We start from the raw sequence: 18270 nt of genomic DNA, 5'->3' as shown, positions 1-18270 counted from the left end.
TCTAAAACTCAAAACCCATTAGTCGAAGTACGATAACGTAAGGAACCACACCCAAAATCATATGGGGCTAACTTCTACCTGATTATAACCATACTACACTGTCTAAACCTAAACACATGCTTCCGGAAAAAAGGCCGGGGAAAAAGCCGGAAAAAGAAGCCGGAAAAGAGGCGGGGAAAAGGCGGTGATAAAAGAGCCGAAAAAGCAAACTTAAGTCTAACTAGAGGCATCCGAAAAACCTCTAGTATCCTAAACCGTTTGAAGCCATCCAAAAAGACTTCAAAGAAGCTAACTTAGTCTAACTAGAGGCATCCGAAAAACCTCTAGGAACCTAATTTGTTTTGAAGCCATCCGAAAAAAACTTCATAAAATCTAACTTAATCTAACTAGAAGCATCCGAAAAACTTCTAGTATCCTAACTCTAACTTAATCGAAAAATAACGTTTCTTAAGTACGCGGAGATATCCGAAAGATCTGCAGAAAGCCCTAAACTTAAGAGAGAAAATAGAGTTCGGGTTATAAAAACGAAATGTTGTATCGAAGAACGAAAGATAAAGATCGAATGAATCTGAGCCAAATGAAATGCCAATTAGAATCGAAGTTAAATTGAATAAAACTATGTACCGAATCTCACTGAAAAAATATAGCACACACGGGTATAATTTATAGCAATTGAAAACAATGGCAAAACAAAATTTATACCGTTAAAAATGTGCAATATTTACTAGGATGTTAAGAAATTTTGTAGGTTGCATTTTAGTTCAATTATACCCACGTATACTGCAAGAATAATTAAATTTCATAACTCACGTATAACCAAGAACCTGACGTTTGGATGGATGGACGAGTACGTCTTGTTATTCTTGAACTATTCGGTGATGCATTGTCGTGTTGTTAATTGTGAAGAGGGAGCCAAGAAGACGAAAAGGTTCTGTAGTCTTCTGTCTGTCTAGACAAGTCATAGAAAGTATCTTGTCAAAATTAATAGTATTTTTTTAGCAAGTATAAGTTACTGACTTGAGAAGGCTCAAAATGGAGCTAGATTTTTTACCAAGATATTGTAGTTACCCTAAGTTAGATCAGAATGCACTAGTTCAGTAGACCTCTCTGTGCCTGCGTATGTCGAATGGTCGCCGTATTAAGAGCAAGTCTTAGTAGCTTTGGATTAGAGTAGAGGTCACATATACAACAAACAGAGGGCGCAAAAGATGTTACACTTACTTGTTGTATGGCGGTGAAGGATGGAGTCTGCATGAAGCTGGGCTGTGGTACCGTCCAGTGCAGGTTACCTGTGAGATGAATATGAAGGTATTATTGGAATGGATAGAGTGGAACTGTGGTTTTGAGGTCAAGAGGTCACCGAAACAGAGAGCGCACAAGATAATAGACTTACTTGTTCAGTGGCGGGGAAGAATGAAGTCAGTATGAAGCGCAGCTGTGGTACTGCCTGTCCAGTGCAGGTTCCCTGTGAAATGAATATGAAGGTATTATTGGAATGAATAGAATGAAACTGTGGTTCTGAGGTCAAGAGGTCACAGAAACAAACGAGGGCTTGCAAGATGTTAGACTTACTCGTTAAATGGCGGGGAAGGATGAAGTCGATATGATGCTTGGCTGTGGTATATACTGTCCAGGGGTTTTCTACGAGATGAATGTGAAGATATTATTAGAATGGATAGAATGATTCTATGATTGTCAAATAGAGCGACTACGAACAACAATAGCAGGAATGACAACTACAACAGCAGCAACAGCAGCAGCAGCAGCAATTACAGCAAAAGAGCAGTAACAACAGCAATAACAACAACAAGAACAAGGACAGCACCAGCAACGACAGCAGCAACGACAGCACTAACAACAGCAGCAGCAACAACAACACTAACAGCAGTAGTAGCAACAACAAAAGCAACACCAGCACTGAACAACAACAATATCAACAACAACAACAGCAACGACAGCAACAACAACAACAGCAACGACAAAGCAACAACAACAACAGCAACGACAAAGCAACAACAACAACAGCAACGACAGCAACAACAACAACAACGTACAGCACTTACAACAACAGCAGCAACAACAAAAGCAATTAACAGCAGCAACAACAACAGCAACGACAAACAAACAAACAAACCGTAACAACAACATCAATGTTTACTTACATATCCAAAGTAGGCTTAATCTTCAAATTCTCGGCACTCTTCATCATTGGTGCTTGAGACTTACTGAAAGCTAAAAAAAACAGTATTCTAATCTAAGTATGACATCTTTTAATTTAAAGTAGAGATAACTAGCTAAAAACTAGTGTGAGCTGCGTCGGTGTTTCTAATGAAACAGTAATGATAAAAAGGTAAATTATACACCGTGAAAAGATGAAAAAAAACTTACTGACGTTTAATTCATATATGTTTTTAAATGTTCATGCGTCTGAAATAAGCTACAGTACCTGAACTGTTTGAGGATAAATCTTGATAGGGATGGACTGAATCTGGACCTGAAAAACTGGCACACTTCGTTGGAGTCGCGATTTTCAGTCTAAAATGTGAGAAAAACATATCCTAATCTGAGTAAGCATTCATCTTTTTAGTATTTTTATGTTCATTGGTATAAAATAGGAAACAAAAAAACAAAAAACAAAAACAAAAGGAAGAAAAGGACCTGTACTGTTTGAGGACAATACTTGACAGGAATGGACTGAATCTGGACCTGAAAAACACGCTAAAAAAATTGTTAGAAAAGATCACAAAAAAGACTAAAACTAGTTATTCTGCACCGCAATCCGGGTTTGAGTCCCAGCTGCTGCAAATAAACAAGTCACCCTATCAAATGCTGTTTGTACTTGATGTTAAAAGACTCGATAGAGACGGGTTAGAGTCCTGTAAAAACACAACCGTAACTAAAGAATTCGTAATATCTCCGAATTATTGTTCTGTCAGTTGATTTGACTTCAATTAAATATTCCAATTTTTATATTTATAATCTTCCTTGACTTTTCAAGCGAAATTCTAATTCTGTAGCGCAGTTTTCACCTCATCTTGTACATTGAATACTGACCTGTAAAAATATAATAAAAGGTTAGTAAAAAAATTATTTACTTCGGTAAAAAGTTTACGAGTATAGCGTAATCTAGGTTTGAATCCTAGTTGCTCTGTTAGTCGAGCCATTCCATCAAATACACTTTATATTGAAAGTTCTAACGCTCGAGTTTTGGGTTAGAGTCCCATTACAAAACACTACATTTTCTTTTCATTTGTTTTACTTCGACCTGGGCTGGAAAAACAATTCAGTTTTTTATTATGGATCTGTATAATCGTCAGCATTTAGCTCTCCAAGTGTGTAGAAATTAATTGTTCTAAAAGCAAGAAGTTTGGGTTTGAATCCCATTTTTTTTACAAAAAATAAACCTCATTAACCGTATTTATCTTACTTTTTTCAGTAAAAACTCCCAAAACGATTCCATATACCACAAGTCAATATAACCATACTACCTTTAAGATGTATTACTTGGCCTGTGAATAGACTAAAGGCAATTTTAGTTAGTATAAGATGAGAAATTTGAAAGCAAAATCTAGGTTTGACGAGATTTGGGTTTGAATCCCAAATACTTGCATAATCAGAGAGGATTTAGAGATTTTAGTTTGGGTTTCGACATCTCTAAATCTGAGTTTGAATCCCATTTTTTTTACAATTTAATCAGTAGAACTTCTAGCATATTGAAATAATAATCTTATTTGTAAAATCACAAAATGGCAAAATATCGAGTGGCAAAACATTCAAACTAAATAAAGAATACTAGAAGACAAATAAATGTTTTAAAAAATAAATTATAAATATCTAAAATACTCCCTTTCTTATTACACTGCAATGTTTCTTAAATTTTTTTCTGCAAAAAATAATAAAGAAATTAATAATGAAGTCTTAAATATTTAGGCAGAGACACCAAGAACGAAAATAATAAGAAAGAAGAAAAGTACAACTCACCTCAAAAATCATCTAAAAAATCCAGAAACCAAAATCCAGGCAAAAAACTAGGAGCAAACATTCAAGACCAAATCCACCTGCTTCAAAATGTTATGAAAAAAAGCAACCTCCAATCTGTAAAGAATTTCTCAAAAAAAGATTATCCCATTCCACGTACGTGCACAGTTCAATATGCATTGCATCTATTAAATACACTAACACAAGATAGTACAGCTGTTCATAAATATAATGCGCAACCAACTAACGTATCTATCGAATATACCCCTGCAAGATAGTATAGTTCTACATTAATACAGTGCGCAACCAAATAACAGTTCGATATGTATCGTATCTATTGAATATACCACTACTAGATAGTAGAGTTCTACATTAATACAGTGCGCAACCAAGTAACAGCTCTATTTAAGTCGAATATATCACTACAAGATAATATAATTATACATTAATACAGTGCGCAACCAAGTGACAGTTTGGTATGCATCGTATCTATCGAATATACCACTACTAGATAGCATAGTTCTACATTAATACAGTTCGTAACCAAGTCACAGTTTAATATGCATCGTATCTATCGAATATACCACTACAAGATAGTATAGTTCTACATTAATACAGTGCGTAACCAAGTAACAGTTCAATATGCATCATATCTATCGAATATACCACTACAAGATAGTATAGTTCTACTTTAATACAGTGCGCAACCAAGTAACAGTTCTATTTAAATCGAATATACCACTACAAGATAATATAGATCTACTTTAATACAGTGCGCAACCAAGTAACAGCTCTATTTAAATCGAATATACCACTACAAGATAATATAGATCTACTTTGATACAGTGCGCAACCAAGTAACAGCTCTATTTAAATCGAGTATACCACTACAAGATAATATAGATTTACTTTAATACAGTGCGCAACCAAGTAACTGCTCTATTTAAATCGAATATACCACTACAAGATAATATAGATCTACTTTAATACAGTGCGCAACCAAGTAACAGCTCTATTTAAATTGAATATACCACTACAAGATAATATAGATCTACTTTAATACAGTGCGCAACCAAGTAACAGCTCTATTTCAATCGAATATACCACTACAACATAATATAGATCTACTTTGATACAGTACGCAACCAAGTAACAGCTCTATTTAAATCGAATATACCACTACGAGATAGTATAGTTCTATATTAATACAGTGCGCAACCAAGTAACGGCTCTATTTAAATCGAATATACCACTACAAGATAGTATAGTTCTATATTAATACAGTGCGTAACCAAGTAACAGTTCTATTTAAATCGAATATACCACTATAAGATAGTATAGTTCTATATTAATACAGTGCGCAACCAAGTAACAGTTCTATTTAAATCGAATATACCACTACAAGATAGTATAGTTCTATATTAATACAGTGCGCAACCAAGTAACAGCTCTATTTAAATCGAATATACCACTACAAGATAATATAGATCTACTTTGATACAGTTCGCAACCAAGTAACAGCTCTATTTAAATCGAATATACCACTACAAGATAGTATAGTTCTATATTAATACAGTGAGCAACCAAGTAACAGTTCAATATGCTTCCTAGCTTTTGAATAAACTACTACAAGATAGTATAGTTCTTCAGTAATACGGCACTCAATCAAATGATAGTTCAATGCTATGTGTTCATTAATACTTCAAGACGTTTTATTTCGACATTAATAGGGACCTTAAGCTGCAGGACGGCAACGACGACGACGACGGCAACCATACAATAGCACTAATTGCGCTATTCAATAGATACGCATTGGAATGTACGAAATACTATGCATCATTACCGTCTTATGCTGAAAGTAAGACGTGAAATGTCCTATTTTTACGTACTAAAGAGAACGGCTACGCCAAAAGCTTATCTTTGCTGATTTTCGTTATAAGAAAAGCGTTCCCAAAAGACGTCATTTCACTCTAAAGCGGGGATTCTTATTGAGTAAAATACTAGATAAACACGAAATAATAATACAATAGAAAGTTGAAGCGCCTCAATTTCGCCGACATTGTCGCCCACGTTGCCGTCCTGCAGCTTAAGGTCCCTAATATCGCGGTTCAAAAATCATTGGTTTGTGTCCTAGGTATAACACGCGTTCTTATCAACATGGTGATGCTTTTGAAACGTTTCTTCGAATTAAAAAACAGTTAAATTTTGATCATCTCAAAATTCAATAAACTTTATGGCCTTGGTTTTCTCAATAAATATTCGAATTGTTGCCTCGGATTAATATCTAAATGGTATACAGTTGTTTATATTTTGAAACTCGAAAGTTTAAATCCCATATAATTTTCCTTTTTTCCTTCTCCAAATTCTCCCATTTTAATTTCTTTCTTTAACTCCTCGTATTCATCTTCTCCATCTCTCTTTCCCTTTCCCATCTTCTCTATTTTCATCTCCTCGATCATTGTAAGAAAAGACATCAAACTCTTATATTGTATCAGGATAAAACCAGGTCAAAACGACATACAAAAGTACAGTTTTTTAAACAATCAACGGAGCCGAAAACGGGAAAAATTTAAGTGCGAAGCAAGCAAGCTTAAATTCAGATGTAAAATATATCAATAAAACTAATTTGAAAATCTAAGGAATATGCTACTACAAGATGAAATACAATCGTACATCAAATATACTGCTAAAGATGGTATAGTTCAACAGTTCAATATGCATCGTATCAATCGAATACACTGCTACAAGACAGTATAGATCTACTTTAATACAGTGCGCAACCAAGTAACAGCTCTATTTAAATCGAATATACCACTACGAGATAGTATAGTTCTACATTAATACAGTATGCAACCAAGTAACAGCTCTATTTAAATTGAATACCACTACAAGATAGTATAATTCTACATTAATACAGTACGCAACCAAGTAACAGCTCTATTTAAATTGAATATACCACTACAAGATAGTATAATTCTACATTAATACAGTACGCAACCAAGTAACAGCTCTTTTAAAATCGAATATACCACTACAAGATAATATAGTTCTATATTAATACAGTGCGCAACCAAGTAACAGCTCTATTAAAATCGAATATACCACTACAAGATAATATAGATCTACATTAATACAGTACGCAACCAAGTAACAGCTCTATTTAAATTGAATACCACTACAAGATAGTATAATTCTACATTAATACAGTACGCAACCAAGTAACAGCTCTTTTAAAATCGAATATACCACTACAAGATAATATAGTTCTATATTAATACAGTGCGCAACCAAGTAACAGCTCTATTAAAATCGAATATACCACTACAAGATAATATAGATCTACTTTAATACAGTACGCAACCAAGTAACAGCTCTTTTAAAATCGAATATACCACTACGAGATAGTATAGAACTACTTTAATACAGTGCGCAACACCAAGTAACAGCTCTATTTAAATCGAATACCACTACAAGATAGTATAGTTCTACATTAATACAGTACGCAACGAACTAACAGTTCGATATGCATCGTATCTATCGAATATACCACTACGAGATAGTATAATTCTACATTAATACACAGTGTATAACCAAGTAACAAGTAACATATGCATCGCATATATCTAATATACTACTACAGGATAGTATAGTACTATATTAATACAGTGCGTTAAAAAGATAAAACTTTTACCTTATGGTTGCTGCATAATTTTGTCGAAAGTATGTTCGCAGGAAAAAAAGTGGAAAAAATTCTGAAAAGAAATAAAAATGAAAGTTTAGCTAACTTTATTATGCAACTTGGAGTATATTAAATCGTTGCAACAAGGATGGATAACAATATATTGATTTTTCTTTTGTAAAGATAGTGATTTTATGAATCTTTTCGTTCGCACGAGGCAGTCTTTGAACCTAAAAAGCCCACCAAATCGTTTAAAATATAGAAGATATAAAAATGTAGCCCTTTAAACTAAAAAAAGCTCATAACTAGACTTTCTAATTAATTTAAAAAGAAGAAATGAAGTTCGTGTTTCAAATGGTTTCATTTGGGTTGTTCCTTGCCTCACACGTGTACATCGAAAGACTGGATATTTCGTTCTAAATTTTGAGAATTTGAATTTTTTGGGGGTTAAAAATACAGCAAATATCACACTACTTTCAAACTTCAGTCTCTGTAAAGAAAAATTCTAATATTTCGTATTATATTTTAAGAGTATTTTCTACGAGTAAAAAACTGTGTCTTACCTATTCGAAGTCTTTGCAGCAACTGTGAATACTATTTTGAATGTGGCGCCACATGAACCATTTAAATTCCAACGAGACAAATCGACCAGTAGGATAGAGTTTAAAAATGGTGATGTAATTTTTCACCAATGGGATTCAAGATATTTCCTGCGCGTTTGTATTGTACATTGACAATATATTGACATGAAAATATTCAACGTTCGTATGTTTATATCACAACTCTTAATTAACTATATTATTTAATGTGATTCTCATGATCTAAAAAAAAAATCTTGTATTTTTGTATGCAAAACAAAAATGCAAACATAAAACCTATGAAAATACCCCGCCAAAAATTTCCGTCTTCAGTTTTTTGCTCGACAGTTCGAACATTTGTAAATTTTGAATTTTTGGCTCCGTTTTTTAATGAAGTCAAATCTTTGCCTTTTTTATACTGTCCAAATCATGACAACGTCAACGTGTATTTTACGTTTAATTCTTCATAAACATGCCCATTATTGAGGAATGATACAGCATTCTGGACAAACTGCAGACGTGAGGTTTCGCACGAAGGAAGTGTTTTCAATCCCATTTACTTGTGGTAACACCACAGGGACCCCGTTATGTGGTTTTGGGTTTTCTACTATACCTGTAGTAAAGTAAGTAAGAGAGAAAGAAAGAAAGAAAGAAAGAAAGAAAGAAGACAGTTTCAGTAAATATTTTCACAAGTTTATTTCAAAGAAACGGGTGACAAAAGTAATGTGGAAATGGCATAAAATATATTAAATAGCATTCAATCATCAACGTACTTAATTTACTTTCAGGAATATCAGGTTTCAATATCCTCTTTCACAAACAAACCAAGAAATTCAAAAAATTCCCAATGAAATACTAAGTCCAGAACCCCAGAGGATGTCCCCAATCATCATTACTCAGCAATTTTCATTGTATTCACATACTATGATAACGTGACGGGCAAGTTATAAGCCTTTTCATAGTTTAAGAATCGATTCCACTGCGCATGCGATTTTATCCCGAATTTCTCACCTTCTTTTGTTTAATTAAGAACAAGAGAAGGTTTAGACAAAAGAAGGTGAGAAATTCGGGATAAAATCGCATGCGCAGTGGAATCGATTCTTAAACTATGAAACTAAAAGCTTATTGAGATCACCCTTATGACGTCACGCCATGCTTATGCAAACGTCAATGTCGATTACACTATATAAACTTCAACATCAAAAAGCACAAAAAAGCTGAACTGAAAACGTTAACTACTCAAAAAATCCAAAATGATCGTTCCTAAACTTGGAAGATTTCATTCTTCCGGTAGTTTTGCAGGATCTCGGAGTGTTCTCGCGATAATCCTAGCAAGAGGACCGCGTTTAGGTGCTGTGAATATAAGAAGTTGTTGTCAGATGCAAGGTGGTTATTTTCCCAAGATTTCAACGCCTTCTGCTCCATATTCGGTGAGCAATTCGATTAATACTCGTTTACAATAGATACATATTCTTCAAGTCATAAAAATGAAAGCTCTAAAGTCGATTTTTTAAGACATATTAATGGCGACACTACGATCCTTGAATTAAAAACGCAACTTCAAAATGGCTTTCAAAAATCGTGGTCGTCGAAATAATGTATGAGTCAATTCCAAAGGTTCCCATCCCCCCCCTCCGGGCAACCCCCCGGGCATTTGACTTTTTGAAAAATAATTGGTCAAATTCCCCACCATGCGGGCCAAAAAATGATCAAATGCTCCATCGTTCAGGCTCCACGAAGTGGTCAAATGCCCGCCTCTCCAGTCCGATGAATCTCTAATTTTGCCTAAAAAGTACAAAACTGAGCCTGTATACATCCAACAAGTTTCATGCTAAGTACCTTTTGAGATCGTTTTATCATTTATAGCTTTATATAAAGAATTAAATAAGAATTAAATAAGAATCTAGACTTGAAATCTTTGCTGACTTTGGAATTAGCGTAAACCTATTTATTGTTTTGGACTCCAAAAACTTATCTTCATCTACTCGTTCTGTACTGTCATCCACCTTGAAAAGTTTCTTTTTAATTCCAAGCTTTTCTTTCTAATTCCAAGCTTTTCTTTCCCTGTTTCTCAAAGAAGCGACAAGGATAAGATTGTATTTTGAAACCAAATTTTTGTGGCGATTCGATTTCAATGAGATCGTATTAAACGACAGAAAAAAGGCTTTATTTTATCATCTTTTTCGGCTTTATGCAAATAAATTCGATATTCAGTCAATATAAATGTATTTTTATCATTCTGGAGGTCTGACAAAATAAAATGGATATTCTGAAACATTACTTTCCACCCACCCCCCCCCCCCCCCCCGTCACCCCTTCACCCCTTCCACTATAATACTTAACTACGTTTTATAGTGTATTGAAGTGCAAGACAGTTTACCTGCACCTGGTACACGTCACTATAATATATAAGGATAAAGTAAGAATAACTTAGAAATAGGTGATAGCTAATCATAATAACAAGGTCAAGGCCATATCAAACAAAACCTTTCTAAATGAATAAGCGAATTTCTATGGAATTTATTTCATATTAAGAATGCTGGAAAGTGTTTTGTGCCTTCACATTATGAGCTAAAAAAAATTATTATGGCTATAATATGACAGCAAAGAAACCCGGAAAGCCAAAGACCATAAACAAAAGATCACAATGAGCATGAAAAAATGACGTCAGACATTGCTATGACAACGTCAGAACCCTTGGTATGCCATCAAAAATGTTTATTTAAAAAATCATAACTCAGGAACCAAATGGTGAAATTTTTTTAAAACTGGAATATTTCAACTTTGTATCATATTATCTCCCATTTGACAAGAAAAGAAAAGATTCTGTAAGAGGGAATTTGTAAAAATCAATAAAAATTGTTTGGAATAGTTCCCTTTTACAGAATTTTTTAAAATTTTCCTTAAGTTTTTGAAAACATAAACTAAAGCCATATGCAAAATTTGAAGAAATTTCACCACAGAATTTTCGATTTTTTACAGTTTGAATATAAAATTTATGAGTACAAAAATTTTCCTTTTGCAAGTTCGATCTACTTGGACCTAGAGCATGAGCGTGCTCAAGAAAAAACCGTTTCCAGCCTCCTTAGTGAATGTGGAGTAAGGAGAAGTTTAACGTCAATTTGAAGAGCATAAAAATTTGAAACTTTATTTTGATTTAACTTTGACTTGCATTCTGAGATTTCAAATATGGCTGAAGCTGTTACACGTTGTTTTGAGTTCTGCTTCTCAAAAGCTTCCTTTGTGAGATAAAAGTCCAAGTGACTTATTCATATATTTTGTTTGAGAATAAGTTTTCTATGTTTATTCTGATAATCTTTGTTTTGCATCTTTTAGGTTCGCACAATGTATACGAGTTCATATTGCTGTCAAAATTTACCTCACTTCAAAGAATCTCAAAATGATGCAGCTTGTAAGGACAGTAAGAAAGAGGACAGCCCTTACCTTTTGCCTCACCCAATTTGGTAAATATTACTATAAAAGTAAAATATAAAAAATTTATATCAACAATAACAATTATTAAAATTGAAAAAACAATTAAAACAGACAGTGACAAGCTTAACTCTCCCATCCCCAGTGGAATAAATTGGAAGTTAAATTAAGTGTAGTTCCAAAAATTGTTCATATCCCCACCCCCCCCCCCCAGAGGAATTTGGAATTCCTGAGGGGTAGGGGGGTCAGAGAAAGAATGAAATTACAGAGTTTGTATGGAAGAAAATAGTACGTTTAATTTGCAAGGGCGGATCCAACCAAAATTTTAGGGGGGGGCTAATTGAGTTTAGGGGGCTGCTAATTGAGGTTTTTCCAGCAACACAACGGAAAACAATAAAAAAAGCATCTAATTCTTCAGTTTTGTTTGTTTTTTTTTCTGCTGAAGGGGGGGGTTTAGCCCTCCTCTGCCCCCCCCTTGGATACGCCCTTGGTTTACATGATGGCGTCATTGACCTCTACTACCAGACTCCCTTGCACTCTTTCTTTTGTTCAGTTAATTAGCACCAATTGTCTTACTATTCTCATGAGGGAATGCAAATTTAAATGAGAAAGAACGCGTGCAAAGCATCTTGGTAGTGGGAGTCAAATGACGCCATCATACATGTGTCATATTGTGTCATTGGTGAAAAAGGGCAATGCAGAGGTAATTTCATGTGCTAGTGCTTACTATTTAGTTTGAACATGCTAGTTCATGTCCCTTGCATCTCTTTCATTTATTTTTTATTTTTTTTATTTTTACAGGACTGAAGAAGATGTCAATAAGGTTAAAATCACTCACAAGGAACCACAAGACAAAATTGACAAGGTATTATTGAAAATATGGTCTGCATGGGTGGGTGGCGTAGTGGCTAAGTGGTTTACTGCTCACCTCTCACCGCTGTGGTCCAGGTTTAAGCCCCGGCTCAGACTGGATCATATGTGAGTTGAGTTTGTTTGATGTGTTGTACTCTCCCTTGCCACAAGGGTTTTCTCGGAGTTCTCAGGTTTCCTCCCTCCGTAAAAATCAACATACAAGTTGAGTGAGAATCTCATGGAAGAGCCCCATATGGGGAGTGGTAGTTGTAAAATATCCCGGGGGGGGGGGGGGTACTACCACTCCAACTTGGGTAGGGGTGTGCCGCCAGGACCTCAAAACCCTGACCCTATCCCAGACCTAAAATTTTGATTTTACATACCCTTTCCCAGACTAAAACTAGGAATTGTACATGCTCTATCCCAGACTAAAAGACGGAAAATAAGGTTTTACAATCGATTGCAAACAATATTTACTAACATTTTTATTGTTTTTGTGTCGGCAGAAAGCATAGCCTGTTAGCCAGACGAAAACGACCAAATCGTTAACCCTATCCCAGACTAAAATGATACCCTATCCCAGACAAAATGTCAAAACATGAGACCCTACCCCAGACCCAAAAGCCGAAAAACCATACCCTATAGGGCGGCACATACCCGTATAGCAAATATAGGGGAGTACCCCCCCGGGTAAAATATAAATATGAGTATAGAACTGAAATATCTATACCTTGCATTGTTTTGCATTGACATTTTTGATGCACTAGTCGACATCAAATTCTCCAGGTTATGCATGCAGCCACCTAGCTATCTAAGCAATGATTGGAGAATATATAATTTATATTTATAACCATCAGGTAGCTTACTACTCCGTGCAGCTGTTGCGCACAGCCTTTGATTTGGCTTCTTTTTATAAGATAGGACCCATGACAGAAAACAAATGGTTAAAGTAAGTATATAATATGGCAATATTAATAATCTGTCATCATGCAGATAATTCGTCAGTAGTTGATCAGTCACTCAGTTGGACAGCCAGTCAGTCGATTGGTCAGACAGTCAGCTAGACAGTCGGCCGGTCATTCAGTACTAGGTCAGTCAGTCAGTTACATGAAGCTGGCCCGTTAATTAATCAATTAGTAAGTCAGTCAGTCAGCCAATCAGTTGGTTGGTCAGTCTGTAAATGACAGCAGATCAGTTAGTTAGTCGGCCCGTTAGTTAATTAGTAAGTCAGTCAGTCAGTAAGCCTTTGATTGATCAGTTGGTCAGGTTGCAGGTATATCACTCATTCTTCATAACTTAATTGAACATGATTAATGGGTAGTAATTGACAGGCTTGTTTTCATTATGTAGTCGTATCATCATGCTAGAGACTGTTGCAGGTGTGCCAGGAATGATAGGAGGCATGGCAAGACACCTCAAGTCCCTACGACGCCTGTCACGTGACCATGGCTGGATCCATACACTGTTAGGTTAGTCCTTGTCGTCATGCAAACATATATTTTACAATGACCATTGTTCATTTGTTAATTCTTCTGTTAATGCTTGCAGAAGAGGCAGAGAACGAGCGCATGCATTTAATGACAGCTCTCGAAATGAAGAAACCAGGTGCCCTCTTTAGAGGAGTCATCATCGCAGCACAAGGTATGGTATAATGATTATATCTTAGCCTGGTATACTTGAAATTGGAGAAACATTGTTGGGGTTGAAAAAGTTCAATCATTGAAACTATGACCAAAAGGTGTTCTGGGTAAACAGTTGATAAGGCTAATATTACACATATTGTGTAGTTCCAGAAATTATCCACACCCCCCATGGAGGAATTTGGAATTTTTTGAGGAGTAGGGGGTCAGGGAAAGAAAAAATTACAGAGTTCGTATAGAAGAAAATTGGAATTTCTGAGGGTGAGGGGGTCTTTGAAATAATCCTCCATGAGAGTATGGATAATTAATTCTGGAACTACACTCTTGAACATCGATTCAAGTTGCTGAACAAGCATTTTGTCATGGCCTTCATACCTGTCTGTATGCAAATTCTTTCCAAATGCCTCGTATATGGACTATCAAATACCCCTAAGGCCTAGGGCAAACGTTGAACTTTCCACGCACCCAACTCATTAAAAACAATGGATATCAGGTAATAATGAGGTGGCATTCTTTGATGTAATTAAGTTCGGTGCATGAAAAGTTCAACGTTTGCCCTAGGCCTTAGTTTTGATGTTTTAATTCAACCCTGCAATTTTTGTAGTCTTTTTTTGGGTAATTTTTTTGGTTGGTATTTAAAAAAAAGTTATTCATTCTTTAGGTGTGTTTGTCAATATGTTCTTTATTGCTTATATGATAAGTCCTCGGTTCTGTCATCGTTTTGTTGGTTACCTGGAAGAAGAAGCAGTCAAGACATACACTTACTGCTTAAAGGTAGAAAACTGGCTAATAGATCAAAATGATGGAAATGATGATGTTAAAGCTAATGATAGATGTTGATGGTATTATGGTGATTGGTCGATGCTGCAGTGATGATGATGATGATGGTGGTGGTGATGATAATGATGATGATGATTCTGGTGGTGATGGTGATGGTGATGGTGATGGTGATGGTGGTGGTGATGATGATGGTGGTGATGATAATGATGATGATGATTCTGGTGGTGATGGTGATGGTGATGGTGGTGGTGATGATGATGGTGATGATGATGATGATGGTGGTGATGATTGCAATGGTGATGATGGTGGTGGCCGGGATGATACTGATAGTAATGGATGATGGTAATGGTGATGATGCTTTTGTTGTCATTGATAATGGTGTTGTTGTTAATGATGATGATGGTGATGATGATGAGGATGGTGATGATGAGGATGAGGATGGTGATGATTATGATGATGATGATGCTGTTGAAGCTTGCAAATGACAGTCTATAAGTTATTAGATTATCAAAAATGTAGCAGACACAGCAGTAATCATGAGATATATTTTCTGTTTTAATTAGTGCATTGATGAAGGAAAGCTGCCAAAATGGGAGCAGATGAAAGCTCCCCAAATTGCTGTTAATTACTGGAAATTGGGGGTATGTGAATATGAAAAAATTACTTCCTACTCACCCATCCATTCACCTATCTATCCATACATCCATCCCAACTGCCCTGTTACCTTTCATCCATCCATACTGTCCATCCCAACTCCCCTGTCACTTTTCATCCATCCATACATCCCAACTGCCCTATCACCTTGCATCCATGCATACATCCATCCCAACTGTACCCATGTACCTATCCACCTCATTGAACTGCCCATCCATATATCTCATAATAATAATAATGATGATGATGATCTAATGTAAATATCTATCCAATCCTTTATTCCATCCATCCATCTCTCCACTCACTCATTTACGTATCCATGCCTCTGTCAATCCACCTACCATGCCAGCCCCTGATCACCCATCTACTTTTCATTCAATCATTATTGTTTCTTTCACAGGAGGATGCAATGATGAGAGATGTCATTCTAGCAATCCGTGCTGATGAAGCGCACCACCGTGTGGTCAACCACACCCTCGGCACCATCAACCCTCATGAGCCAAACCCCTTCTTGCCAGGACAACGAAAACTATGACCCAAGGTCAAGGTCAATACATCAGGATGCAAGATTTTGAGTTTATGTTCAAGCTAACGAGTGTTGTCTATAGTTTGTTTATATAGGTGGGCCCTATGTATATAAACATGATAAGCATTGTCAGTGATGCCAGTGTGCCAACCTCCGGACCCCAAAGTGAGAAGGTCAAGACAATAGGGGTCCAAGATAAGAACCCAATTTTGTTCATTTAGATGGTGGATACTACACCCCTAGAGACCTGTCTAATGCTCAATATTGGGTATCCACATATATTTTCTATATGATTTTAAACATATTTTTACCATAGATTATTAATTCCTTGCGTGCTAATTTTCATCATCGATAAGAGGACAGACCAATGAGCTGACGTCAATGAGCACGCGCTCTTTCCGTTGGTCTTTATTGTTGCATTTTTTTGGGGGTAAAGAAAAAAAAAATCAAGGTCCCTTTTCTATGGTCTGTACTCTCATCGAAACTTTGCAGTGAAACCAATTGAGTTTGGATCATATGCTAACGCCATTCCATGTTCGATAAGAGTACAGACCATAGAAAAGGAAAGGGACCTCGATTGGTTGGTTGGTTGGATTGTCAACTGGTTGGCAGCTTAAATAACAATATTGAAACGAATTATATAGTATGCCCAGCTATTCCATTGCGTCTTCAACGTTAAGAATGAAATGTATATTACTTCGTTAAGGTTGTCAATAATTAATAATCATTATTGATTATCTTGGTTATGTTGATATCAGCTTTTTAAATGCTATTTTGCTCAACAAGCACCAGATGAATTAATTATTATTTATAAGGATGATCATTAACTATTATTATGTATAAATGAAATATATTTGAAAAACTGCAAATAATCAAAATCAGTCGTAAAAGAAACTTAAAGTGATTTGATATCCATTAATTGATTAAGATTGTAAAATGTATAGTTTGATCAAGTGAAATTAAAAGAATAATACTACATATAGAATGCTAAACTATAGAATACGTACAACTATATACTCCCGAACTATTTTTATTGTTATTATAAAATAACTTATAAGAGGCTAATCTCGCGTTCTGGTGTCACTGTGGATGTAAGTCGATGCTGTTTTCCAATAAATTTATCCATTGCATAAGATTTATCCTTCCGATAGCGCTATCCACAGGCCTTCGTACTGGGCTCAGGTATAGAACACGGTACAACATGCCTTAACAATGAAGTGGCTTTTCATTTTCGTCCAGCTTAATATTCATCCAGTATCAACGCATAGTTCAACTGCAGTAAGATACGGCACCGTTACAGTACGGTTACGAGTTTTGCCATGTCTTCTGACACGGTAATTTGCATTTGTGCTACGAGGCCTTGTATCCATACCCGAGGGTATCCCGAGGGACGTTCCCAGCCAAGCAATCATCATATTTCGTCTTCCTCGTTCAACACCTCAACCGTGGGATCTCTAACTACGATATTCAACTTCATGTTATTCGCATTTTTACCTCTTGGAGAACTCGCTGGTCCCAAATTTCTTGAAAACGGCTCAATAGATTTAATTTCTGTGTGAAAAATACCTTGACTAAAGCCTTCATTCTCGCTTTTTAAATTAGGCTTTGGGAATGATTGAGGCAAGCTTTTTGATCTAGGCCTTCTGGGAGATCTCTCTTTCTTCTCCAATTTTGCAGTTGAAAAAGGCTCCAAATTAGAAATTGTTTTCCTTCTTCCTCTGTTATTCCACGCTTTCTCTAACTCATTTTTCTCTTCAGCAAATTGAAGTTTACTTTCCAAAATACTCGTCATTTTAGAATTCCTTTCCAACGTCTTGTACGTAAAGTATCTTTGGTTGTTGTCCCAAAATTTAACTACCTTGCGATGTTGTTTTTCTAGAGAAGATAGCTCTTTTTGAAGGAGACGATTCTGCTTTTCAAAAACTGGTAGAAGTCTTTGTTCTCCGGAAAGCTTTCGTGTCGATCCTTTATTTGACATTTTCCATGAATTTCTATTTTATAGTCTATTCAAATTCAAGTCTTCGCAGCTCGTAAAAACGTTTACGTTAATTTTGTATAGCTTTAAAAATTCTGCAGCTTGAAAATATATACATATACGCAGTGTAATGTTTTTTTGTACGAAGTAAAATGCGTTTATTTGTACTGGAAAAG

General features: G+C 35.7%; 1 protein-coding gene across 1 annotated transcript; it reads left to right on the top strand.

Moving 5' to 3' along the window:
• The first annotated feature begins 9377 nt into the window (after window positions 1-9377).
• LOC116302766 (uncharacterized) lies at window positions 9378-17252 on the top strand. The gene is made up of 9 exons (XM_031712134.2): window positions 9378-9665; window positions 11572-11699; window positions 12469-12532; window positions 13377-13468; window positions 13870-13988; window positions 14068-14160; window positions 14821-14933; window positions 15503-15580; window positions 15994-17252. The coding sequence occupies exons 1-9, from the start codon at window positions 9489-9491 to the stop codon at window positions 16126-16128; spliced, it is 999 nt and encodes a 332-aa protein (XP_031567994.1). The 5' UTR covers window positions 9378-9488; the 3' UTR covers window positions 16129-17252.
• The last annotated feature ends 1018 nt before the right edge of the window (window positions 17253-18270 follow it).

The sequence above is a fragment of the Actinia tenebrosa genome, unplaced genomic scaffold (assembly GCF_029948245.1).
Source record: "Actinia tenebrosa isolate PJP-AT-01 unplaced genomic scaffold, QUT_ActTen_1.0 PGA_scaffold0__85_contigs__length_37466705, whole genome shotgun sequence".
NCBI classification, from domain to species: domain Eukaryota; kingdom Metazoa; phylum Cnidaria; class Anthozoa; order Actiniaria; family Actiniidae; genus Actinia; species Actinia tenebrosa.
This window is presented reverse-complemented; position numbering and strand designations above follow the sequence as displayed.

Coding starts and splice junctions, on each gene's coding strand:
- LOC116302766 (XM_031712134.2), top strand. CDS start 9,489: ATGATCGTTCCTAAACTTGGAAGATTTCATTCTTCCGGTAGTTTTGCA. Junction 12,533..13,376: donor CACAAGACAAAATTGACAAG/GTATTATTGAAA, acceptor TATAACCATCAG/GTAGCTTACTACTCCGTGCA. Junction 15,581..15,993: donor TTAATTACTGGAAATTGGGG/GTATGTGAATAT, acceptor TTTCTTTCACAG/GAGGATGCAATGATGAGAGA.